The sequence below is a fragment of the Pocillopora verrucosa genome, chromosome 2, assembly GCF_036669915.1.
Source record: "Pocillopora verrucosa isolate sample1 chromosome 2, ASM3666991v2, whole genome shotgun sequence".
Lineage (NCBI taxonomy): Eukaryota > Metazoa > Cnidaria > Anthozoa > Scleractinia > Pocilloporidae > Pocillopora > Pocillopora verrucosa.
This window is the reverse complement of record NC_089313.1, coordinates 13,363,277-13,389,093: the sequence shown is the minus strand read 5'-3', so window position 1 is coordinate 13,389,093 and position 25,817 is coordinate 13,363,277. Positions and strand designations below refer to the sequence as shown.

The 25,817-nt window shown below is 38.2% G+C and overlaps 4 protein-coding genes across 8 annotated transcripts in view; all 4 read left to right on the top strand.

The window, feature by feature from the left end:
- Nucleotides 1-409: 409 nt before the first annotated feature.
- LOC131797302 (E3 ubiquitin-protein ligase TRIM71-like) lies at nt 410-3,030 on the top strand. Its single transcript, XM_059114905.2, has one exon. It carries the CDS (start codon nt 455-457, stop codon nt 2,699-2,701), a length of 2,247 nt encoding a protein of 748 aa, XP_058970888.2. The 5' UTR covers nt 410-454; the 3' UTR covers nt 2,702-3,030.
- A 1,591-nt stretch (nt 3,031-4,621) lies between these two features.
- LOC136276835 (gametogenetin-binding protein 2-like) overlaps nt 4,622-25,817 on the top strand; it is a 28,290-nt gene continuing 7,094 nt past the window's right edge. The window contains exons 1-6 of one of the 5 annotated variants that reach the window (XM_066162073.1): nt 17,365-18,031; nt 19,039-19,137; nt 19,725-19,787; nt 20,265-20,344; nt 20,840-20,962; nt 21,670-21,715. Coding sequence is in view for 1 of the 5 variants with exons in the window: in XM_066162070.1 (XP_066018167.1) it covers nt 5,602-5,682; nt 7,488-7,549 (143 nt within the window). In the remaining 4 variants the exon portion in view is untranslated. Of the gene's footprint in view, nt 5,683-7,487; nt 7,550-17,364; nt 18,032-19,038; nt 19,788-20,264; nt 20,345-20,839; nt 20,963-21,669; nt 21,716-25,817 lie in introns of those variants that run through there. The other 4 variants (XM_066162072.1, XM_066162071.1, XM_066162070.1 and 1 more) reach the window with 4 other exon arrangements.
- Nucleotides 8,300-10,397, top strand: LOC136278902 (uncharacterized). The gene is made up of 4 exons (XM_066162075.1): nt 8,300-8,406; nt 8,649-8,853; nt 9,316-9,426; nt 9,876-10,397. The coding sequence occupies exons 2-4, from the start codon at nt 8,680-8,682 to the stop codon at nt 10,044-10,046; spliced, it is 456 nt and encodes a 151-aa protein (XP_066018172.1). The 5' UTR covers nt 8,300-8,406; nt 8,649-8,679; the 3' UTR covers nt 10,047-10,397.
- LOC131791215 (E3 ubiquitin-protein ligase TRIM71-like) lies at nt 12,752-15,507 on the top strand. The gene has a single exon (XM_059108553.2). It carries the CDS (start codon nt 12,933-12,935, stop codon nt 15,171-15,173), a length of 2,241 nt encoding a protein of 746 aa, XP_058964536.2. The 5' UTR covers nt 12,752-12,932; the 3' UTR covers nt 15,174-15,507.

Sequence of the window (25,817 nt, the reverse complement as noted above, 5' to 3'; positions counted from 1 at the left end):
ATAGAGTCTAACACAAATTTCTCTCCCTATAAACAAGTACGGGTAACGGTCTCTTTTCATGGCCGGTTCAAATAAATGCATTCTACGCGCACTTTTTAGAAATACAGATCTGACCCGTTAACAAATGGCAATTTTCTTTAGAATCACGCTCTTCTCAAACACGCTCTGTGAAAGTCAGAGATTGGTCGAGGCCATTCTCAAGGTCAGCCACTCTTCCGAAAACTGTCTATCATCTGATTAAAAACATGTCTGTCTACAACTGCATAATAAGCCTTTGAATGTGTGAGGTCAAGGTAAATTTACACGATTCTCAGAAATCTTGCATATCGAATATGCCAAAGACAACTCTCATGTAATTGGTCAATATTAATAGCATTTCTATCGCATGACTACTTTGAAATTTGTTTTACGCTTGTTTGATGCATGAAACGAAAGCCTTATCGAGCCTTTAATCATGGATATCAAAACGTTGCTCGCCAATCTTCATGAAGAAGTATCCTACTCTGTGTGTATGGTCACATTTACTGAACCAAAACAGCTTCCATGTTTGCACAGCTTTTGCCTCCACTGTTTAGCAGGAATCCAAAGAAACAGCGGCCGCCATGATGTTATAACATGTCCTGAGTGTCGAGGGGAGAGTCAAGTCCCTGGAGAAAATCTTAAAGATCTGCCCACAAACTTTCGCATCAACAGCTTACTAGATGTGTTGGCCATAAGGGACTGCAGTTCTACTGGAGTCAAATGCGGAAACTGCGACACACGAAGAGTAGAAAGTTTCTACTGTTTTCAGTGCTGCGCGTTCTGGTGTGACGAGTGTATCACTGGCCACAACATTATCCGAGCAAATAAAGAACACCGAGTTCTTGCACTGAACGATTTTGAAGATCAAGACATCGAGGATGTCTTAAAACGACCAGCATTTTGCCCACGACCAGGCCACGAAAAGAAAGAATTGGAATTCTTCTGTAAGAAATGTGAACAAGCCATTTGCAATTCTTGTGTTGCAACCACTCACGATGGACATGTTAAGATACTACTGGAAGAAGCGGCAAATGAAAAGAAATTGCAAGTCATGTCTGATATTGAGTCCAGAAAAGCAAAAGTGCAAAGAATGAGAAACAAAATATCTCAACTTGACGAAAGCGGTGATAGAATCCAAACCCAAGTGACAAAAGTAAAAAGAAGCGCGCAACAGTTTGCCGAAAGCATGACTGCTGTCATCGAAGCCAAGAAACAGGAAATCTTTTCTGAAGCGGATCATGAGGCACAACAGTACCTGGAACGTTTGCGAATACAAAGGATCGAGATTGAAAACAAAGTAAAAATGGTCGAAACAGCTGTAGGAAAATCTGAAACACTATTGCAACGGAGCACAAACGCAGAGCTTGCACAGTTCGATGAATCACGAAACACAACACTCTTGAAAGGAGTTGATGATGAGAGAAAAGAAGTCGACTGCAACCTCGAACATTTAACATTTATTTTCGAGGAAAACAAAGCTTTGAAGACAAAAGCAATCCACGAGGGAATCGGCTCCATTAGAGCATTTCTCAGCAAGACCAGAGCGGATAAAGCAACTGCTGTAGGAGAAGGACTCACTGAGGCGATCTTTGGAATTCAAGCGAAATTTGTTTTGACGACAAGAAATGCTGAAGGACGACAATGCCACGACGAGCGTGACCGAGTAACAGTGGAAATTAAAAATCAGCAAGGCCATGACTGTGCGACGGAAGTGCGAGTCCAAGATATTAAAGATGGTAGCTATAAAGTGGGTTATTTTTCCAAAGAAACTGGAAGATGTAAGGCAGAAGTTAAACTAAACGAAGAACATGTTGCAGGCAGTCCATTTCCGGTGCGAGTGAAACCTAGAAAATTCAGACCCGTGCTATCTTTTGGACAACGAGATTCGTCTACTGGAGTGTTAAAAACACCCTGGGGAGTGGCAGTGAATGCACGCGATGAAATTGTAGTGAGTGAACTAGGTAACAACAGGGTTCAAGTATTCAGTAGTGATGGAACTTACTTACGGTCGTTTGGTAGAGAAGGTAATAAACAGGGAGAATTTAATTGGCCATGGGGAATAACAATACATGAGACTAATAACATTATAGTCGTGGACTGCGGTAACCACCGTGTTCAATTGTTCAGTGAGCAGGGTGAGTACCTGAGCCAGTTTGGTGGTAAGGGAAATCTTGATCACCAGCTGTCTAATCCTCTTGGTGTATCTGTAGATAATAAAGGCAATATTATTGTTGCTGATACCGGTAACAAATCAATTAAGATCTTTTCTCCTGACGGCCATTATTTAAGTAAATTCGGGGGTGAGGGTTCTTTTACCTTTCCCGTTCACTGCATACAATATGACAAATATCTGATAGTGTCAGACAATGAAGAACATTGTATCAAAGTGTTTGATAGAAATGGTAATTTTTTATACAAATTTGGAAATAAGGGGGGAGGGGATGGAGAGTTCAAGGACCCTCGTTATTTATCAGTTAACAAGGCAGGACACCTGATGGTTTGGGATGCATTTAATCACAGAGTACAAGTATATGAGCTAAGTGGAAAATTTGTAACACAATTTGGATCAAAAGGAGAGAAAAAAGGAGAATTTAATCTCCCTTTCTCTACTGCAGCACTCAGTGATGGTCGAATAGTTGTGTCTGACTGTTGGAACCACCGCATTCAGATATTTGAATAGACATCACATCATTATGCCTTACCAGATTTGAGCTCATTTTTTCAAACTTTTAAACATGAAACTGCTTTCAACACGTGATTTATATTCTCTGTAAGAATCTTCTGAATGGTCAATGAAACTACAACACTATAGTTTCAATTAATGCTACATCCAAGATAAATATCTTGTTACACCTATTTTATATGATATTGTTAATTAAGTAATTACAGAATTTACTACTATTGTCATAAAACAGATCATCTTCTCCACTGGTTTAACTCAGAAAAAGGCTTTAAACTCAAAAATTGTAAATAATCAAACGGTAGAAATGTGTCATTAAAGTATTTGTGATTGCATTTGCAAACTTCGCTGTATAGTAATCACTTGGCAAAAACAAAAAGGAGTGATTTGAAACTTTCCGACTGATTTTAGTCCAATATATCTGGGAAGGTCACAATTACATCTCATTTATTATGAAAGGAAGCTAGGATAAGAAAAACCTTAAAAAAATTTTAGGATTTGGGGTAGTTTCCGCCGTTCTGTCTTTTAGGATTTCGAGTAATTTTTCCCCCGCTTCGTCTTTAAGGATTTGGGGTAATTTTCCGCCGTTCGGTGTTTAGGATTTTGGGTAGTTTTCCGCCATTCCACCATTCCATCATTCCACCGTTCCGGTGTCCTAGCGGATATGGACCCCCCTCCACAGATTTGGACCCCCCCCCCCCAACAGAACTGAGTAAAACACCATCATTAACGTTCTCATAGAAATAGATAATACGTTTCAGTGCGTACTAAAGTATGTTTTTAATTCAAAATATGCGTATCGCCGATGCATACGAACTGGCAAAATGTGCAAGCATTTTGTTCAATGTTCGGAGAAAGGTCGCTTTTGAACCTTTTCCGCGATAGTCGAACACTGCTAGATTAAGTAAGAGACAAACTTATGACACTAATTTATTTTGTTATTGTTCAATGCCCAAGTGTTGAGACGACATGGTACACTGCAAGTTTGTTGTTTCAGATCCCTCGACAATTAATAATCGTTAAAATTAGAAAATAAGATTGAGTTCGATGAAATAGTCTCCACTTTTGTTAAGACGTAGACATGTTGATTTGCACCTGAAAGTAAGCTGAGAGTTCCAATAGTTCAGAATAGAAACATTTTTTCTCGTAATAGGCTTTACGAACGACTTGTAGTAGGAGTTGTTACTTCGTTCTTTTTTTTTTTTTTTTTTAACATTTTTTCAAATTTTCACTTAAAGCACAAATACTAGAGTAATACAAACAAATACAAAGTTAATTACACTAACGCTTACGCTACTCACTAACACTAATTACGAAATACTGCATTACATTACATTCACAGTCGGCTAGATTTAAGTTATGTTGTGGTTATATAATAATATAAACCTAATTTGTACAAATACTTCTACATCAAATTCCTTTTTTGGTAGAACGACTGTATATACAACTGCGTCTATAACTGTTAATACCCGGTAATTGTTACTTCGTTCTTGTTCAGAAACTGTTTAATGTTATTTAATTAGAAAATCAGACTGAGCTATTTTTGTGACTGGACGCAATAGTCACCACTATTATTATGACGTTTCGTATCAATGTTGATTCGCATCAGAAGAAACAAAGATTTATTGTTACAATTTCAATCGTTCGAATGCAGTAGTTTGTTCGCATCTAATTCTTGCGTATACTGTACGACTCGCTCTAATAAATGCGGCAGGATTGGAGCGAAATGGCTGTTTTTCTTTACCTTTATTGAGGAATGTTGTGTTGTAATTGAAAAGAACATCGACAAAAAGCTTGCAAATAGAATTAGTTATCAAATATAATAAAATCGATGCTTAAAAGAAAAGTTTGGCAGGGGGATCCAAATCTGCGAAGAGGGGTCCAAATCCGCTGTGACACCGGCTTTAAGGGTGCCCTTTCCGGTGAGATGTCTAAAAAGCACCTCGTGGAAGGTAGCGACCGATCAAATAACGTATTTGCTTCAATCTCATCTGCAATTTCCACATAAATCGGAAATGTCTCGTAATTGCGGAAGTTCTGGGTGAATTTCAGGGAACGCGGTTCGATCAGCTTTAGACACCAGTTCTTTGTTTGCTTGATATGGAGGGCGCCCTCTAGGTTTTTTCACACAAAAGCAGTCTTGTTCACGATGAGATGTCCACATAATGGGTTGTTTGAAGTTGAAATAATTTTTTGTCGAACTGAGTTTTCTCGGACTTGATAAAGTATTCTTTTCCTTACCGAGAGGACCCATTTGGGAGAAATTTCTTCAAAACCCTGGTCGATATCATTTTGAATTGAACGGAAAGCTCATTTTTGAATAAGCTTTTGTCAGACTGTCTTACTTGAAAGTCCTTTGTCATGAAGTCGACAGACTGTTCTCAAGAAGGAGATATGATCATCCATAAACTGAGACAAAAAACAAAATGACCTTTAGGAATACTGAGAAAATGACTAGCTGGTAAACGCCATGACGTCATGACACCGAAGGACAACATGCGACAACAAGAACAGCCGTGCACGTGAATACGTTTCTCGGCCAAAACAAAGCGGATCAATTAACTGCTGGAGGAAAAGGACGCACTGAAGCGATTGTTGAAATTCAAGCGCACTTTGTTTTCACATAAAGAAATGCTGAAGGACAATGCCACGAGAAGCGTGACCGAATAACAGTGGAAATTAAAAATCGGCAGGTCCATGACTGTGCGACGGAAGTGAGAGTTCAGGGTAATAAAGATGGCAGCTACAAGATCAGCTATTTCCCCAAAGATAGTGAAAGATAAGAGGCAGTAGTCAAAGTGAGCGAAGAACAAGCTCGAGGCAGTCCCTTTCCGACTCTAGTTAAACCCAGACAGTTCTGTCCTGTGTTATCTTCTGGCCAACGAGGCTCGTCTACTTGAATGTTAAACAAACCCTGGGGAGCGGCAGTGAATGAACGCGATGAAATCGCAGTGACTGATACTGGTAACCACAGGGTTCAGGTATTCAGTAGAAACGATGATAAACAGGGAAAACTCACTCGTCCCAGAGGAGAAGCATTTGATAAGAATAATAACATTATAGTGGTGGATACTCTTAACAGCCTTGTTTAACTGTTCAGTGAGCAGGGTGAGTACCTGAGCCAGTTTGGTGGTAAAGGAAATCTTGATCACCAGCTGGATTATCCTCATGGTTTATCTGTAGATATTAAAGGCAATATTATTGTTGCTGATAGGTATAACAAATCTATTAAGATCTTTTCTCCTGATGGTCATTACTTAAATTATGTAAATTCAGGGATGAGGGTTCTTTTTACCTTCCCTTCTCACTACTCACAATATGACAAATATCTGATAGTGTCAGATGCAAACGAACATTGTATCAAAGTGTTTGCTGGAAATGGTAATTTTCTATACAAATTTGGAAATAAGGGGGAGGGGGGAGGGGAGTTCAATAACCCTCGTCATTTGTCAGTTAACAAGGTAGGACACCTGATGGTTTATGAGACTTCAAACCACAGAGTTCTGGTATTTGAGCTGAGTGGAAAAATTTTAACAAAATCTGGATCAAAAGGAAATTCTAATAATAGTCATAATGCATCATGATCCTACTTCAAAAACTGATTGATAGCTTGTTTAGTTAAAGTTTGAATGTGTACTTTCAAGCACTAAGTCATGAGACTGCATGAACTTTGAGACATAATAACGGAAGAAACCCATGCTTTATTCCTTTTAAACCCTTTACACCTTAGCATCAGTATGCATATTCTCCACACTGTTCTTTATACATTTCCTAGGGCGCTGACAAGGAGAATTTGTTTGCCGATCTAAAGATTCTTTTCATGGTGATCATTCACTTTATTCTCATGACCTTAATGTGTGATTAAGGGCTGATATTGTAGGGAGAAATAAGAAGCTGGTCAATCTTAGGGTTTAAAGGGTTAAGTGGATCTGTCATTCTTATTTTCATCAAGTGCCCTAAACAACCACCAGCTGAGTTCTCCTATTGATTGATGGTGGATGAAGGATGGTGGAATTTGCAGTGATGCTCAGTTGTTATTTATCAAATCCAACACTGAAATGACAGTGATCTAAATCTTACAGAGTGTGTTGTTCGTTTTGTTTAGGCTCCCATGGGCAGAGTTACATGATTGATCAAGTTGTTGTGGTTATGCTGTTCAATGAACCTTTGTGCAAAGTCATAGACACTTGGCATCCTTGTCAGAGTAAAAATTTACCTATGTTTTAAGTTTTGACAATCTATTCTTTTACGTCTGCTCTCTAATAAGTAACTGGAATTTTTCTTTTTAATTCCACACTTCAATTGGGTGGATAGCTCAGTATGTTTTGCTATCACTGATCTGCTAGATAGGGATTTATTAATTTTGTAGAATAGCCTCATACAGTGTATGCCCTCTATGCAACTAGGGCCTGTTCTGTAAGACTATGACACTCAGCTCTATTAAAATGTTGTGACTTAATTTCACTGTGACATTGTCACAATGTCCTCCATTGACCCATAGGACTTGCAACAAAGTGGGATACAACTAAAAGATCCTACAATTAATCTTAAAAAGTGTGGCAAAATCAGCTACCAGAAGCCGAGGTTTGACTTTTTTTTGAAATAGTAATAGAGATCAGTTACTAATGACACTTCTCTCTTGTTTTGAGAGACACTCTCACCTTAAATGCACAGGAATACTTGACTATAAAACTGATATGATATCATTTACAATTTTCCCAATGACTAAAAGATGAAAAAAGGCATTTAATTGTCACAATGTACTAACAAATTTTCCCTCAAACAGGTGATGCTGATTGACTCCAATGCTCTGCTTGACACATTGGAAAATTACCTCAGAAAACATGGGTAAATGTACATATTAGATGATCTTTCTAACATCTGTTGATTTTTTCTACTGAGTTCCTTAATGTCCAAGTGCCCTGAACCCTTTCACTCCAAGATGAAAAGATCAATTCTCTGCTCTGTACTTCATACCTTTATTACAAGTTTGGCTTTGATAATTTTTTGTCAATTAAAACAATATACCCAAGTTTATCTTCTCCTTTCTTTCTCATCACCTTTTTATTTGAATTTGTGTTAATATTGTAGGGAGAAATTTCTTTTTGGTCACACTAGGGAGTACATGTACATGTGCATGTTTTATTTTACCATGTATAAAGAATATATGAAGGTCATATATTTGAACTGCGGATAAAGATATGAATGAAAGTGATCTTCGCAGTGATGTGCACTACTTAAGCAGTAGTGAAAATAAATGTGAAAATATTTAAAAATAGTGAAAATATTTTCACTACTGCTTAAGTAGTGCACATCACTGCGAAGATCACTTTCATTCATGTCTTTATCCGCAGTTCAAATATATGACCTTCATATATTCTTAACCGTCTATTCATCACTTCACGGGTTTATTTAGAACCACCATCATGACCAGCTCCCAGTTGGCTTGTTAGCTCAGTTGGTAGAGCGCTGCACCGGTATCGCAGAGGTCATGGGTTCAAATCCCGTACAGGCCTGAATTTTTTTCAGGCCTTATTTTCACTACTGCTTAAGTAGTGCACATCACTGCGAAGATCACTTTCATTCACTTTTCTGTAGCTTGTTACGGAGGAAGTTGATAAAGTACTTCAGAGTTAAACCGACGCTAAAATTGCTAGTTGCCTTTCCTGGTTGATCTTTTGCGCTTTAAAATAAGTATGTAGAAGGTGAGTAGGTGTATATTGTCCATACTTTTCACTTTACGTTTCCTAAGGAAATGAAGAGGAGAATATGTGAAACAATCAGGAGCTTCTCATTTTCTTTGTTCTCATGACCTTAATGTTTGATTCATGGATGATGCTGATAAATTAGAGTCTAGGCGCAGTATTGGTTTAAGGGTTGACAAGCATTCGTGCTGTAATCCCAGCTATTTTCCTTTCATTTATTGACTTGAAGTGATCTGTTGTAGGTACGTAGCAGAGTACAATAAATGGTCCAGGATGGTACACCAGAGTGGAGACATGTGTAATCATGGCGAAGGTTCTTCGACGCTAGGAGGAGAAGAAGAGGATATATGTACAGATTGTTTGAGTGGGAGCCCAATTAGTGGTGGATCTCCACAGAGCAATAATGGAAAGGGAAGAAAGAAGAAGGGCAAAAACAAGGAGAAGAAGGTAAACATATAAGCCTCCTATCCACACCCCTTCACGATGCTTGATTAGTTATCTCTTTTCACTCCCATGAGCGACCAAGAGAGAATTTCTCCTAACAATATCAATACAATCTCAATCAGACAAGTGATGAGAATAAAGAAAAATATCATTTAGGGGATTATAAGTTGATCCAATATCAAATTCTCTAAACTAACATCGCAAGAACTGTATGGCAGACAGTTAGGAGAATTACTAATGAGATGTTGGGAGTTAAAGGGTTATTGTGCGGTAGTTTCAATCGTCATGTAATCTTGTCACTCTAACCAAGGCGGTCACGCTTTTTTGCCGTGTGAAGCTTGCGTGACTAAAGGGAAGATGCTAAATGTAATTTTGCAAATCGTTACTTTGTTCTTCCTCACCGTTAAGTCAATGAAAGTATTCACTCATTCATTCATTCAATATTGTTTTTATCTATCTCTTTAGCAAAACTCGCCGAGACATGAAAAGCAAGAAAAGCTTGTAGAAAATATTGATGAGGAAGAAAAACGGCTCCTGAAGCTAATGGGTTGGAAGGATGGAGGAACAGAGTCAATGGTGAGTTATTTCAAACTATACTTCCGTCGCTCTATGGCGATTTAGGTTTTCCCTGGGATCCGATAACCTCAAGGGTAGAATATCCCCTGATCCCAAACTTCCTGTTGCGTCACGATTTGTGCTTCTTGAAAAAGAAAGCTTAAGTTTAAATAGTCTTTCTTAATTTTGATGTACAATCTGCTTAAGTCTTCTCCATCCTTAGCTATCTTTACTTCCTCCTAGTTTGTCTTTAACTTATCTTCGTTTGTCTTTATTATCGTGTTAGTATTTTGTATTCTCCGTCACGTTGTGCACCACTGAGCCAGTTGCGACTGGTCACGCGATCACAAATTAATACGAGAGGTTACGTCACACAAATGTATATTGGGATCGTGAACAACAGGACGCTTTTCTCTAGATTGGTATACTATCGATTAACCTTTGTCGTCTTTCTTCATTTTACATCGTAGGAGTGTTGTTCGTCGGAGGAAGATCTCTGTATATCCGAGCAGGAAATTCTACGGTTCAAAGCGAACCAATCGTCAGTGTCACAGCAGCGACGGAAGCTTCGAGAGAAACTTCGCGAACAATTTAACAATTTGACGCTTAAGGAGGGTCTCAACGTCGCTATTGTTCACTAGGCCTTGTTAAAAATGCACTCACAACAGGAGATGGGGAGATGGGTGATAGGAAATGGGCAGCGGATAGTGGGGATGGGTAGGAAAGTGACTGTACTAGAGAGACAACTTCCCTGCCCGATCCATGTTGGTAGAAAGTAGTCACGGTTTTCTGTAGTTACGGTGGAAAGATTGTGTATGTGTGTGTGTGATGTTGTTTATTGTATGCAAGTGAAGTCCGCAAGGTGTGCAGCGATGTAGCAATGTTAATAAGGTTCTCCTTTGTTTTAATTCTTTATTTTAATTTTACTCCCTGATTACACTGTAAATCAGGATGAGTTTATGTGAAAACGGAAATAAATCTCTTGAATCAGATACTGTCAGATATCCAGGCTGAATCTTTACTCGACTTATAAAGTCTTTGTTTTCAGTCGTTTTCACCAAAAGCAAAGTTTATTCACTTGTCTTGGGAATTTCCCCCGCTATGGACTTCCGAGTGTCATTGTAGAAATACCAAATAGTAATTTGCGTTTGCGGCAAAACGAAAAATGAATTTCAAAGACTGTACTTTTTAATGGGAACTCCTCTTTTGCTTGCTCTTACCTGTCCTTTGAAACTTGTTGCTATACTTTGCCCCTTGCTCGAACTCATGGTAGGGCGAAAGTGTCAGCCGAGATGTTTGATGGGATATTTCTTCCAGAACCTGGTGAACATCTCTTTAATTAAGGATTTTATGCCAGTGTAATGAACAATTTCAATTAAAAGTGAGGAATGTTAGAGATTTTAACAAGACAATTTGAATTTTTGCTTATCTGCCCTTCGTCAATCTGCTTCTGTGTGTTAAACGGATAGGGCCTGATGCCCGAAAGTGGTAGATCTTGGCTCGGTTTTACTTTATACCCATACCTTTAGCAACAAGGAAAGTTCTTATCGAGGCCAAGAGTTCAATAACCAATCACCAAATCAAAATGAGTTATGAAGTAATCAACTGTCTCTAACCTCCTCATCTGACGTGTGTGGGTTGGTCACGGAGAGCTTCCTTGGGAAGGTGTCGACTTCACCCGAAGGAATGGGCAATTTCAACGGAAAAGTTACGTTTGAAAGGTATTTTTCCCCTTTAACTTCGTTCCTAGTGCGTTTTTTCTACGTTTACTCAGTAACCTGACTTTAAAATGCACCTTATAAAATGTAGAGCCTTTCCTTTCTCTATAATGACTCAGTTCTAAAATTTGTCGAAGATGTGAGTTCGTAATCCAATTTAAAACCCTCGCACCTTAATCCTGAGCGTAAACGCACCAAACAAAAGAAAACAATCCTTTTCGGGACGGTAAACAAACGGGAGTGGAGAGAAGCGGGACCTTGTCTACTTGAGGCAGTACCCTCCCCGCCAGCGTGAAACGAATGCGAGGTCTCCCTCCCTCTCTTCCGTTTCATCTGGGGGGAAGGGTAAGGCTACACGTAGGCCAAACGGGCCCGGAAGGTGGGTTTGAGGTGTGCTTGACCACAAGCGGATACCGTGTCTCCAGACGACCAATAGGAGTGACGAAAGATTAGGATCAGACTTTGGCTTGGAGTGGTCCACTGTGTAGTGGCGTACTCGATTTTCGGTTTTGTTTGTTACAAAGAGGCATCGGTCCAGGGAGTAATTAAAGTGCAAACCTGGCGTTTTTCAGTTCAGTTTAAGATAAGTCAAAACAAGGAAGTTCCGTCTATTTTTTATAGTGAAGATGGAAAGTTATCAGTCGACACTACCGAGATCTATAACTAACGTAACAGTGGGCGTGCTTCTCCGGCTCCATCTCGTGAAATTAACTTATTATCGAGATGATTGAGGGGAAAGTTTGCGACCAGCTTAGGTTAACGAGATCTGTAGAAGCTGGAAACATTTTACCGTTTTAGTTAGATTTTTGAGTTGAATTTACGGCTCTAACTTCAAATCATTAAGGAAAAGAGTTGTTAATTAACCACACACCAATTTTGCCTTGTAGGAATTCGAAGATTAACCTGTTTACTTTGAGTGACCTCGTAAACTGATAAGTTTGAATCTACCGGATCGACTGCAACCTTATGGATCTGGGGTCTTTCAGGGAATAATTGTAAGGGCCTTTCCGCACTGGCGGAAAAGTTGTTTATCTAGTCAAATTTCTGTCATCAACATTTTACTAGCTCTGCATAAAATACTCTGTATAAGGACCCTTCCTTCATTAGAATATACACAGCCTAAGGGGAGGTATTTTATTGTGACACGACCAAAATCCTTCAGAAGTTAGAGTACTTTTCACTGACGTATTCAAGAGATTTTCAGTTTCCTCCGTTTCAAACCTAAAATGCTAACTTCAAAACAGGATATATATTATTATTGATATATTTCATTGGAATCTATATGTTAATAGATCAAGGTAAATAAGTCCTTCTCATTTTGTCTTATACATAAACTTAACGGAAATGAAAGCAAAATAGAGTCTAACACAAATTTCTCTCCCTATAAACAAGTACGGGTAACGGTCTCTTTTCATGGCCGGTTCAAATAAATGCATTCTACGCACACTTTTTAGAAATACAGATCTGACCCGTTAACAAATGGCAATTTTCTTTAGAATCACGCTCTTCTCAAACACGCTCTGTGTAAGCCAGCGATTGGTCGAGGCCATTCTGAAGGTCAGCCACTCTTTCGAAAACTGTCCATCATCTGATTAAAAACATGTCTGTCTACAACTACATAATAAGCCTTTGAATGTGTGAGGTCAAGGTAAATTTACACGATTCTCAGAAATCTTGCATATCGAATATGCCAAAGACAACTCTCATGTAATTGGTCAATATTAATAGCATTTCTATCGCATGACTACTTTGTAATTTGTTTTACGCCTGTTTGATTCATGAAGCGAAAGCCTTATCAAGCCTTTAATCATGGATATCAAAACGTTGCTCGCCAATCTTCATGAAGAAGTATCCTGCTCTGTGTGTAGGGTCACATTTACTGAACCAAAACAGCTTCCATGTTTGCACAGCTTTTGCCTCCACTGTTTAGCAGGAATCCAAAGAAACAGCGGCCGCCATGATGTCATAACATGTCCTGAGTGTCGAAGGGAGAGTCGAGTTCCTGGAAAAAATCTTAAAGATCTGCCCACAAACTTTCGCATCAACAGCTTACTAGATGTGTTGGCCATAAGGGACTGTAATTCTACTGGAGTCAAATGCGGAAACTGCGACAAACGAAGAGTAGAAAGTTTCTACTGTTTTCAGTGCTGTTCATTTTGGTGTGACGAGTGTATCACTGTGCATAACCTACTCCGAGCAAATAAAGACCACCGAGTTCTTGCGCTCAAAGATTTTGAAGATCAAGACATCGAGGATGTCTTAAAACGACCAGCATTTTGCCCACGACCGGGCCACGAAAAGAAAGAATTGGAATTCTTCTGCAAGAAATGTGAACAAGCCATTTGCAATTCTTGTGTTGCAACCACTCACGATGGACATGTTAAGATACTACTAGAAGAAGCGGCAAATGAAAAGAAATTGCAAGTCATGTCTCAGATTGAGACCAGAAAAGTAAAAGTGCAAAGAATGAGAAACAAAATATCTCAACTTGACGAAAGCTGTGATAGAATCCAAACCCAAGTCGCAAAAGTGAAAAGAAGCGCGCAACAGTTTGCCGAAAGCATGATTGCTGTCATCGAAGCCAAGAAACAGGAAATCTTTTCTGAAGCGGATCATGAGGCACAACAGTACCTGGAACGTTTGCGAATACAAAGGATCGAGATTGAAAACAAAGTAAAAATGGTCGAAACAGCTGTAGGAAAATCTGAAACACTATTACAACGGAGCACAAACGCAGAGCTTGCACAGTTCGATGACTCACAAAACACAACACTCTTGAAAGAAGTTGATGATGAGAGAGAAGAAGTCGACAGCAACCTTGAACATTTAACATTTATTTTCGAGGAAAACAAAGCTCTGAAGACAAAAGCAATCCACGAGGGAATCGGCTCCATCAGAGCGTTTCTCAGCGAGACCAGAGCGGATGAAACAACTGCTGAAGGAGAAGGACTCACTGAGGCGATCGTTGGAATTCAAGCGAAATTTGTTTTGACGACAAGAAATGCTGAAGGACGACAATGTCACGACGAGTGTGACCGAGTAACAGTGGAAATTAAAAATCAGCAAGGCCATGACTGTGCGACGGAAGTGCGAGTCCAAGATATTAAAGATGGTAGCTATAAAGTGGGTTATTTTTCCAAAGAAACTGGAAGATGTGAGGCAGAAGTTAAACTTAACGGAGAACATGTTCCAGGCAGTCCATTTCCGGTTCGAGTGAAACCCAGAGAATTCAGACCCGTGCTATCTTTTGGAGGTTCGTCTGCTGGAATGTTATACCGACCCTGGGGAGTGGCAGTGAATGAAAGCGATGAAATTGTAGTGAGTGAACTGCGTAACAACAGGGTTCAAGTATTCAGTAGTGATGGAACTTACTTACGGTCGTTTGGTAGACAAGGTAATAAACAGGGAGAATTTGATGGCCCATGCGGAATAACAATACATGAGACTAATAACATTATAGTCGTGGACAACAATAACCACCGTGTTCAATTGTTCAGTGAGCAGGGTGAGTACCTGAACCAGTTTGGTGGTAAGGGAAATCTTGATCACCAGCTGTCTCTTCCTCTCGGTGTATCTGTAGATACTAAAGGCAATATTATTGTTGCTGATAACGGTAACAAATCAATTAAGATCTTTTCTCCTGACGGCCATTATTTAAGTAAATTCGGGGGTGAGGGTTCTTTTACCTCTTCCACTCACTGCATACAATATGACAAATATCTGATAGAGTCAAACAGAGATGAACATTGTATCAAAGTGTTTGATAGAAATGGTAATTTTTTATACAAATTTGGAAATAAGGGGAAAGGGGATGGAGAGTTCTATGACCCTCGTTGTTTATCAGTTAACAAGGCAGGTCACCTGATGGTCTGTGATACATCTAATCACAGAGTACAAGTATTTGAGCTAAGTGGAAAATTTGTAACAAAATTTGGATCAAAAGGAGAGAAAAAAGGAGAATTTAATCTCCCTATCTCTACTGTAGTGCTCAGTGATGGTCGAATAGTTGTGTCTGACTGTTTGAACCATCGCATTCAGATATTTGAATAGACATCACATCATTATGCCTTACCAGATTTGAGCTCATTTTTTCAAACTTTTAAACATGAAACTGCTTTCAACACGTGATTTATATTCTCTGTAAGAATCTTCTGAATGGTCAATGAAACTACAACACTATAGTTTCAATTAATGCTACATCCAAGATAAATATCTAGTTACACCTATTTTATATGATATTGTTAATTAAGTAATTACAGAATTTACTACTATTGTCATAAAACAGATCATCTGCTCCACTGGTTTAACTCACAAAAAGGCTCCAAACTCAAAAATTGTAAATAATCAAACAGTAGAAATGTGTCATTAAAGTATTTGTGATTGCATTAGCAAACTTTGCTGTATAGTAATCACTTGGCAAAAACAAAAAGGAGTGATTTGAAACTTTCCGACTGATTTCAGTCCAATATATCTGGGAAGGTTACAATTATACCTCCTTTATTATGAAAGAAAGCTAAGATGAGAAAAACCTTAAAAATTTTTTAGGATTTAGGCTAGTTTCCGCCGCTTCGTCTCTAAGGACTTGGAGTAATTTTCCGCCGTTCGGTGTTAAGGATTTTGCGAAGTTCTCTGCCATTCCACCATTCTGTCATTCCACCGTTTCGGTGTCCTAGCGGATTTAGACCTCCCGGTCCAAATCCGTTAGCGGATATGAACCCCCCTCCGCAGACTTGGACCCCAACCCCCCCCCAACAGAACCGAGTGAAAACATCATCCTTAACGTTCTCGTAGAAATAGATCATACTTTCCGTTTCAGTGCATACTAAAGTATGTTTTTAATTCAAATATGCGTATCGCCGATGCATACGAACTGGCAGCTAGAAATGACCCGTCGGATTTTTCTTTTGACCAAGGGAAAATGTGCAAGCATTTTGTTCAATGTTCGGAGAAAGGTCGTTTTTGAACCTTTTCCGCGATAGTCGAACACCGCTAGATGAAGTAAGAGACAAACTTATGACACTTATTTATTTTGTTATTGTTGAATGCCCAAGTGTTGAGACGACATGGTACAGTGCAAGTTTGTTATTTCAGATCCCTCAACAGTTAATAATCGTTAAAATTAGAAAATAAGATTGAGTTCGATGAAATAGTCTCCACTTTGTTAAGGCGTAGACATTAATGTTGATTTGCATCTGAAAATAAGCTGAGAGTTCCAATAGTTCAGAATAGAAACATTTTTTCTTATAATAGGCTTTACGAACGACTTGTAGTAGGAGTTGTTACTTCGTTCTTGTTCAGAAACTGTTTAATGTTATTTAATTAGAAAATCAGACTGAGTTATTTTTGTGACTGGACGCAACAGTCTCCACTATTATTATGACGTTTCGTATCAATGTTGATTCGCATCAGAAGAAGCAAAGATTTATTGTTACAATTTCAATCATTCGGATGCAGTAGTTTGTTCGCATCTAATTCTTGCGTATACTGTACTACTCGCTCTAATAAATGCGGCAGGATTGGAGCGAAATGGCTGTTTTTCTTTACCTTTATTGAGGAATGTTGTGTTGTAATTGAAAAGAACATCGACAAAAAGCTTGCAAATAGAATTAGTTATCAAATATGATAAAATCGATGCTTAAAAGAAAAGTTTGGTAGGGGGATCCAAATCTGCGAAGAGGGGTCCAAATCCGCTGTGACACCGGCTTTAAGGGTGCCCTTTCCGGTGAGATGTCTAAAAAGCACCTCGTGGAAGGTAGCGACCGATCAAATAACGTATTTGCTTCAATCTCATCTGCAATTTCCACATAAATCGGAAATGTCTCGTAATTGCGGAAGTCCTGGGTGAATTTCAGGGAACGCGGTTCGATCAGCTTTAGACACCAGTTGTTTGTTTGCTTGATATGGAGGGTGCCCTCTAGGTTTTTTCACACGAGAGCAGTCTTGTTCACGATGAGATGTCCACATAATGGGTTGTTTGAAGTTGAAATAATTTTTTGTCGAACTGAGTTTTCTCGGACTTGATAAAGTATTCTTTTCCTTACCGAGAGGACCCATTTGGGAGAAATTTCTTCAAAACCCTGGTCGATATCATTTTGAATTGAACGGAAAGCTCATTTTTGAATAAACTTTTGTCAGACTGTCTTACTTGAAAGTCCTTTGTCATGAAGTCGATAGACTGTTCTCAAGAAGGAGATATGATAATCCATAAACTGAGACAAAAAACAAAATGACCTTTAGGAATACTGAGAAAATGACTAGCTGGTAAACGCCATGACGTCATGACACCGAAGGACAACATGCGACAACAAGAACAGCCGTGCACGTGAATACGTTTCTCGGCCAAAACAAAGCGGATCAATTAACTGCTGAAGGAAAAGGACGCACTGAAGCGATTGTTGGAACTCAAGCGAACTTTGTTTTCACATAAAGAAATGCTGAAGGACAATGCCACGAGAAGCGTGACCGAATAACAGTGAAAATTAAAAATCGGCAGGGCCATGACTGTGCGACGGAAGTGAGAGTTCAGGGTAATAAAGATGGCAGCTACAAGATCAGCTATTTCCCCAAAGATAGTGAAAGATAAGAGGCAGTAGTCAAAGTGAGCGAAGAACAAGCTCGAGGCAGTCCCTTTCCGACTCTAGTTAAATCCAGACAGTTCTGTCCTGTGTTATCTTCTGGCCAACGAGGTTCGTCTGCTTGAATGTTAAACAAACCTTGGGGAGCGGCAGTGAATGAACGCGATGAAATGGCAGTGACTGATACTGGTAACCACAGGGTTCAGGTATTCAGTAGAAACGGTGATAAACAGGGAAAACTCACTCGTCCCAGAGGAGAAGCATTTGATAAGAATAATAACATTATAGTGGTGGATACTCTTAACAGCCTTGTTTAACTGTTCAGTGAGCAGGGTGAGTACCTGAGCCAGTTTGGTGGTAAAGGAAATCTTGATCACCAGCTGGATTATCCTCATGGTTTATCTGTAGATAATAAAGGCAATATTATTGTTGCTGATAGGTATAACAAATCGATTAAGATCTTTTCTCCTGATGGTCATTACTTAAATTATGTAAATTCAGGGATGAGGGTTCTTTTACCTTCCCTTCTCACTACTCACAATATGACAAATATCTGATAGTGTCAGATGCAAACGAACATTGTATCAAAGTGTTTGCTGGAAATGGTAATTTTCTATACAAATTTGGAAATAAGGGGGAGGGGGATGGGGAGTTCAATAACCCTTTTCATTTGTCAGTTAACAAGGTAGGACACCTGATGGTTTATGAGACTTCAAACCACAGAGTTCTGGTATTTGAGCTGAGTGGAAAATTTTTAACAAAATCTGGATCAAAAGGAAATTCTAATAATAGTCATAATGCATCATGTCCCTACTTCAAAAACTGATTGATAGCTTGTTTAGTTAAAGTTTGAATGTGTACTTTCAAGTGCTGTGTTGTGAGACTGCATGTCAAAGTTCAACTTTGAGACAGAATAACAGAAGAAACCCTTGCTCTTTTCCTTTGAAACCCTTTACACCTTAGCATCAGTATGCATATTCTCCACACTGTTCTTTATACATTTCCTAAGGCACTGACAAGGAGAATTTGTTTGCCGATCTAAAGATTCTTTTCATGGTGATCATTCACTTTATTCTCATGACCTTAATGTGTGATTAAGGGCTGATATTGTAGGGAGAAATAAGAAGCTGGTCAATCTTAGGGTTTAAAGGGTTAAGTGGATCCATCATTCTTATTTTCATCAAGTGCCCTAAACAACCACCAGCTGAGTTCTCCTAGTGATTGATGGTGGATGAAGGACTGTGGAATTTGCAGTGATGCTCAGTTGTTATTTATCAAATTGAACACTGTGATATGACAGTGATCTAAATCTTACAGAGTGTGTTGTTTGTTTTCTTTAGACTCCTGTGGGCAGAGTTACATGATTGATCAAGTTGTTGTGGTTATGCTGTTCAATGAACCTTTGTGCAAAGTCATAGATGCTTGGCATCCTTGTCAGAGTAAAAATTTAGCTATGTTTTAAGTTTTGACAATCTATTCTTTTACGTCTGCTCTCTAAGAAGTAACTGGAATTTTTCTTTTTAATTCCACACTTCAATTGGGTGGATAGCTCAGTATGTTTTGCTATCACTGATCTGCTAGATAGGGATTTATTAATTTTGTAGAATAGCCTCATACAGTGTATGCCCTCTATGCAACTGGGGCCTGTTCTGTAAGACTATGACACTCAGCTTTATTGAAATGTTATAACTTAATTTCACTGTGACCTTGGATCACAATGTCCTCCATTGACCCATAGGACTTGCAACGAAGTGGGATACAACCAAAACATCCTACAATTAATCTTAAAAAGTGTGGCCAAATCAGCTACTAGAAGCCGAGGTTTGACTTTTTTTGAAATAGTAATAGAGATCAGTTACTAATGACACTTCTCTCTTGTTTTGAGAGACACTCTCACCTTAAATGCACAGGAATGCTTGACTATAAAACTGATATGATATCATTTACAATTTTCCCACTGATTAAAAGATGATAAAAAGGCATTTAATTGTCACAATGTACTAACAAATTCTTTTCCCTCAAACAGGTGATGCTGATTGACTCCAATGCTCTGCTTGACACATTGGAAAAATTACCTCAGAAAACATGGGTAAATGTACATAGATGATCTCTGTAACATCTGTTGATTTTTTCTACTGAGTTCCTTAATGTCCAAGTGCCCTGAACCCTTTCACTCCAAGATGAAAAGATCAATTCTCTGCTCTGTACTTCAAACATTTATAACAAGTTTGGCTTTGATAATTTTTTGTCAATTAAAACAATATACCCAAGGTTATGTCCTTCTTTCTTTCTCATCACCCTTTTATTTGAATTTGTGTTAATATTGTAAGGAGAAATTTCTTTTTGGTCACACTAGGGAGTACATGTACATGTGCATGTTTTTTTTTTACCATGTAACTTCTATAACTGACATATTTTATGTGTATAGTATGGTAATGCTGTTCTACTTTCAACCAGGAGACACATGTGCAGTGCTCAGACAAAAGCTGTTCACTTGAAGTTCATCATGATTACTTAGCTCAGTGTAACTTATTTGATGTTGTTGTTGTTGTTGTTGTTGTTGTAGATTTTGTACTGAATGTAAATTAAAGTTTTGAGGGCATACAGTATTCTGGTAGGAGATTTGGATGGGCCGAGTGAAAAGGGGTAGGTATGAAGTTATGTAAAGACAACAATATACCTGTGAGAGTGCTTAATTTCCTTAGACCTGTTGTGTTAGAAGTCTGGATGGTTTTTTGGCCTTGCTAGGGGATTTTCTCCAGGATTCTCAGGTTTCCTTTCTTGACAAACCAGCCTGTGGTGCAGGTGTCTTAATAGGGGTCAACATTACAAGTTTGCAATCAGTTATTCCTCTGTCCATGTTTGGTATAGCACTAGAGTGGACAGAAGGGGGGCATCTCCTTTCTTTTGACTGTTGCTCACCCCCTTGGTACAATTTTTTTTCTCTCCCCAGCCTTTCCACTGCTGTAAAAGTCAAAGACGGCAGCTTAATTTTCACCAAGAAAATACAGAGTACTCAGTTGCACAAACTACACCTGCTCTGCAGGCTATTGAAAACCTCATAAGCAAATTGATATGTTCTGTGCTTTTTTGAAACATCTCATAGATTAACAAGCAATTTTTCTTTCCTGACTCATCTAGTTACTGTGCTACTTTGTATGATGGTCTTAAAAGCTGTCCTCAAGACCGTCATGTCCATTTACTGTGTGATACAGACTACATTGCACATTTAATTGGACGGGCAGAACCAGAGCTGGCTGGAGGGTATGCAATACTTGTATCCTGTTGTAGCTCATGACAGGGCTTTTCAAAGGCATCATTATTTTTTATGTGGTTCTGGCCACCTACTTTTTGCTTTTCATTTAACTTGGTTTTATACAAGAAATGAGGGTGATTAGTAGAGGTGAAAAGCTTTTCACCCACGGGAGCTTTAAGGAGCTCTGTCACTGTAGGTTGTTTCCTGTAGTGTGATACTGCTGTTGGGTGGAAGAGTGTAAGGGTGCTATCCCTTCCCCCCGTGTGCTGGGGAAGAAGTGGTAATTTATCATGATTAAAAGCTAGGGATGCTTAAAAATGCCTGTAAGGCATCAGTGGAGAAGCTCTGCCAACCCCTCTCTATAGAGAGAACCTTGCTTAAAGCACTACTTCTTGTAGATTCGTTCCTAAATTTTTTCTTAACCCTTTACATCAGCATGTATATTCTTCATACTGTTCTTCAGATATTTCCTACGGCTCTGACAAGGAGATTTAATTTAAAACTCAAGGGCTTTTCAAGTTAATGAGCATTTCCTCAATTTTTCTTGAGCTTAATATTTGGTTTAGAAGTGATATCTTAGTGAGAAATTAGATCCTAGTCACCCTCAGAGGTTAAAGGGTTAAGAGTGTGGCGTACCGCTAAAGTAGATTCAAAACACTTTGTTAACAGAGTACTGGCTTCGATTCATAAGCTTGTCTTGTATGTGTTGTGATAGGAGGAGAGAAAGGCATGTTAAGACACTGGACATTGCCCAGGAAGAGGTAGGAAAATTTTCGTTTTAAGTTTGTTAGAACTTCTCTGTGGCGTCAATCGGTTGCTTTATGTTGGAGGATGTTCCCCTTGCGAACTGAATTCCCAGTTTTCTGGGAATTCCTAGGAATTTCTGGGAATTCCTAGGAATTCTCAAAAATTCCCAATTATGCAAATGACCCTTGCAAACTGAATTCCCAGTTTTCTGGGAATTTCTGGGAATTCTCAAAAATTCCCAACTATGCAAATTAGCTCTGATTTAAAAAGCTTGGAATTACTGGGAATTTCTGGGAAAGAAAGACTCCAGTTTTGTGAGGACTTGGAATCCCTAGGAATTCCCAGGAATTCTCAGCTTTACAAACTACCTATAATTTAAGAAGTGTGGAACTCTTGGGAATTTCTGGGAATTGAATTTGAGGCAATTTTAATACCCTGAGGTCCACATAAATTCTAAGAAATTCTCAATACCTTGAATGTGAAGGTTTAAAGAAAAAGAGTAATTTCAGAGGCTTAAAACTTTGGCTCAATAAAAGGTATGCTATACAAAACTTACCAAGAGATATACATACATGTACATGTTTATAACTTAAAGATCATGAAATTTATTACTCAAACTAAGTTTTAGTAAATCTTTACATTAATATGGATTTTCTCATGAACCAGCTGTCAGTTATGTTCAATGGAAATTGCCAACTTCCACAATAATTAAAAATAATTACATTGTTATCTTACTTCCCTAACCTACATTACTGGTTGCCTTTGTTAGAAAATCTTGGAACAGTCAAGCTCAGTTGCCTCCAACTCTGTCAGAGACTTTTTGTTGACAATACTTTTAGTAGAAATTTCATGCCTTAGACAAACAAATTCAACACCTAATTAATCTTTCTTTTTTCATGATTGTTGTTGCTCCTTTTTTTTCAGTGTTTTGCTCTATTTTCATGACTAATTGCTGTAATTTGTTTTGCTGTTTTTATTCTTACAAAACATTTTTGTAAGAGTTCCAATACTTGTGGATCATCCACACACTTTGCAAACATTTGGCATGCAGACAAGACAGAGGTAGTCAATGTTCCCTTTGAGGAAAAACACCTTTTATATGACATCTTCAATTTACTTTATTTGAAACTCTGATCTGAAAATATTTGTCAACAAGACTTGTTAGTAGTGAGAAATACCAACTAAGTTTCCTTTCATAACTTAATTTCTTAAATGTCCCAATCACTGATCTCCCAAAAAACATTACATCTTTTTATTTTTGGTGCAAATTACAAGTCCTTCTTTATATAAAAATGAAAAGTGCTAGTCACACTTCAATAATAACAGCTCTTAAGTTTACTTGTTGTTCTTCTCTGTCTGTCAGCTATCAACAAAATTGTTTTATACTTCGGGCAGTGCATAACTATTTGTGGACCAGAGTTCCAACGCACCTCTGTAATCGCATATAGCTACTTCTGTCTCTTGTACAAATGTTTCTCCTTTGTAAGACGCACTCTACTCTGTTGTCAATACTGCTTTAAGTTCAGTGGAAACGACTGACTGAGGAATCGAGATGGCGGTGTTGGAACGTGTTGCTGAACGCTTTCTACGGTCAAGCTTTGTAGATTTAGGTACTGGTACACTGGGATCATCTATGTATCTCTTATACTTCCGAATGTGGTATCCTTCTTTTATAAATATGAGGGTAAAAGACGATTTGTAGTCGCATTCAAAACTGTGATTGGCTTGTGTTATTTCTCACCTTTGCCATTAACACAACTCAAGTGAGTTTCGAGTCTTTGTTTCCTCGACAACTTTCGGCCACAAAACGAGCATTTGTAATACGATCGATTCTTGTCGATTATTTCTACATAGAGTGAGCTCACATCTTTATTTATATCACCAAGCTATCCATCTTCTAGAAGCAGAGAACCGGTCGGAGAAGTCAGAATGTAGTTGGGCACTTCTCCTAACACTGCAATCGGCAAGCCAGCGGATTCACTCTGCTAGCCAATGACAAGTCCTAAAAGATCCACGTGATCATGCCCGTGATCGGAAACAAAGAAGACTCCATTTGGCGCTCATCTTTGAATGTACTTTTCATCGGTTGATCGCTTTTCTCAACTGTTTTGCTTAATATAACATTTCTAAAGATAGCTTTTATTGTGGTTCAATGGGAAAACGAGAATAGCGTGAGTGTTGTAAAAGAAAAGAAAGTCGTTGGCGCCGTGGAGTTAAAAGAAGGGACAACAGTTGACATGTTGACTGGTACAAACAAGGGTCGAATGGCCGTCTGTAAAGCTACGATTTTGAAAGTTTGTGGTGAGTAAAAATTGCGATATTCGTTACGTGATCAAAATCTTATAAAAGAATAGATGTAGCGGGTTGAATTAAGCTTACATAACGCTCGGCGCAACTGAAACTAGAATAATTCTGAGAATCGAATCGGTCACTTGCATGCCGCAGTTTCTTAAGCTTATTATGCTTTACAATGAAATAAACCTATCAGTAAGGTTTCAAGATTCCTCTAGTCACGTTTGGGAACATTCAAGATTCAAAATAGGAACTGTTATTAAACAAACCTTAGTACATAAAGAAGCCCTCCTTGGTAAAAACAAAATAATGTATTCAGCCCTTTTTTAGTAAAATCCATGAGAGAGATGTACTAACTCCAATATGAAAGTCACTCAATATAACAGAGATTTCTCAATTTGAGAATCCAATGAATGCCCTTTTCCTCATAGCCATCTTAAAAGCCTGGTCTGAGCTTTAAATATACATATTTTAATATATTATTTTTTTTCAAATTCAGATGTCAAGGAATCCAGATACAAAATGGTCAAGGTTCTTGTTGACAACCTCATTCAAGGCCAACTCATTGTGAGCCCAGGAAAAAAAATACAAACAGTACAAACAGCAGCTAAGTTTGCAGTTTAGGATAACTTCATTCTAATTTATTGTTACGGTTAAAACAAGATTTTAATCAAAAAATCAATTTTATTTGTCTGTAATTAGCCCCTTCACTCCCAAGAGTGCTTGGTTTTCAAATATAACTTAAGATATTGTATTTTATGGAAAAGAATCAACAGATTTTATTCACAATTTGTGTCAAACCAAATTTAATGATTGATTAGAACTATTTTATATGAATAGCTGTAATGAGGATTAATCCGTATGAAGTTTTCAAGAAAAGAAAAATAAATCAAATTCCATCCTAATATTACCACACATTGATGTTAATAATTAATCAAAAATATTTTACATGTAAGCCTTAAATTAAGCTTCTAAATAAATTTCATTGAATACTTGAATTTTAGCTGGGTTTTTTTAATTTAAAGTATTTATTTTATATCATTAGCCTCAAATTTTTGCTTAAAATTCCCAGTAATTCTTAAACATTCCTAAAAATTCCCAAAAATTCCCAGAAATTCCCAGAAATTCCTAGGAATTTTTTAGATTTACAGCTTTTCAGGGAAAGTCATTGGTTCTCTGAGTTGGAATTCCTAGGAATTCCTAGGAATTCCAAGTCCTGTTGGCTATAAACTTGGAATTTCTGGGAATTTCTGGGAATTTCTAGGAATTTCTAGGTTTTTAGAACCAGAGTTGTTATGGTTGGGAATTCCTAGGAATTCCTAGGAATTCCCAGTCCGAATTTACCGTGAAAATTCACACCTTTATTCCTAGGAATTCCTAGGAAAATCCTAGGAATTCCTAGGAATTCCAAAAGCCATTTTTGTTGCTGATAGGTATAACAAATCGATTAAGATCTTTTCTCCTGATGGTCATTACTTAAATTATGTAAATTCAGGGATGAGGGTTCTTTTACCTTCCCTTCTCACTACTCACAATATGACAAATATCTGATAGTGTCAGATGCAAACGAACATTGTATCAAAGTGTTTGCTGGAAATGGTAATTTTCTATACAAATTTGGAAATAAGGGGGAGGGGGATGGGGAGTTCAATAACCCTCGTCATTTGTCAGTTAACAAGGTAGGACACCTGATGGTTTATGAGACTTCAAACCACAGAGTTCTGTTATTTGAGCTGAGTGGAAAAATTTTAACAAAATCTGGATCAAAAGGAAATTCTAATAATAGTCATAATGCATCATGTCCCTACATCAAAATCTGATTGA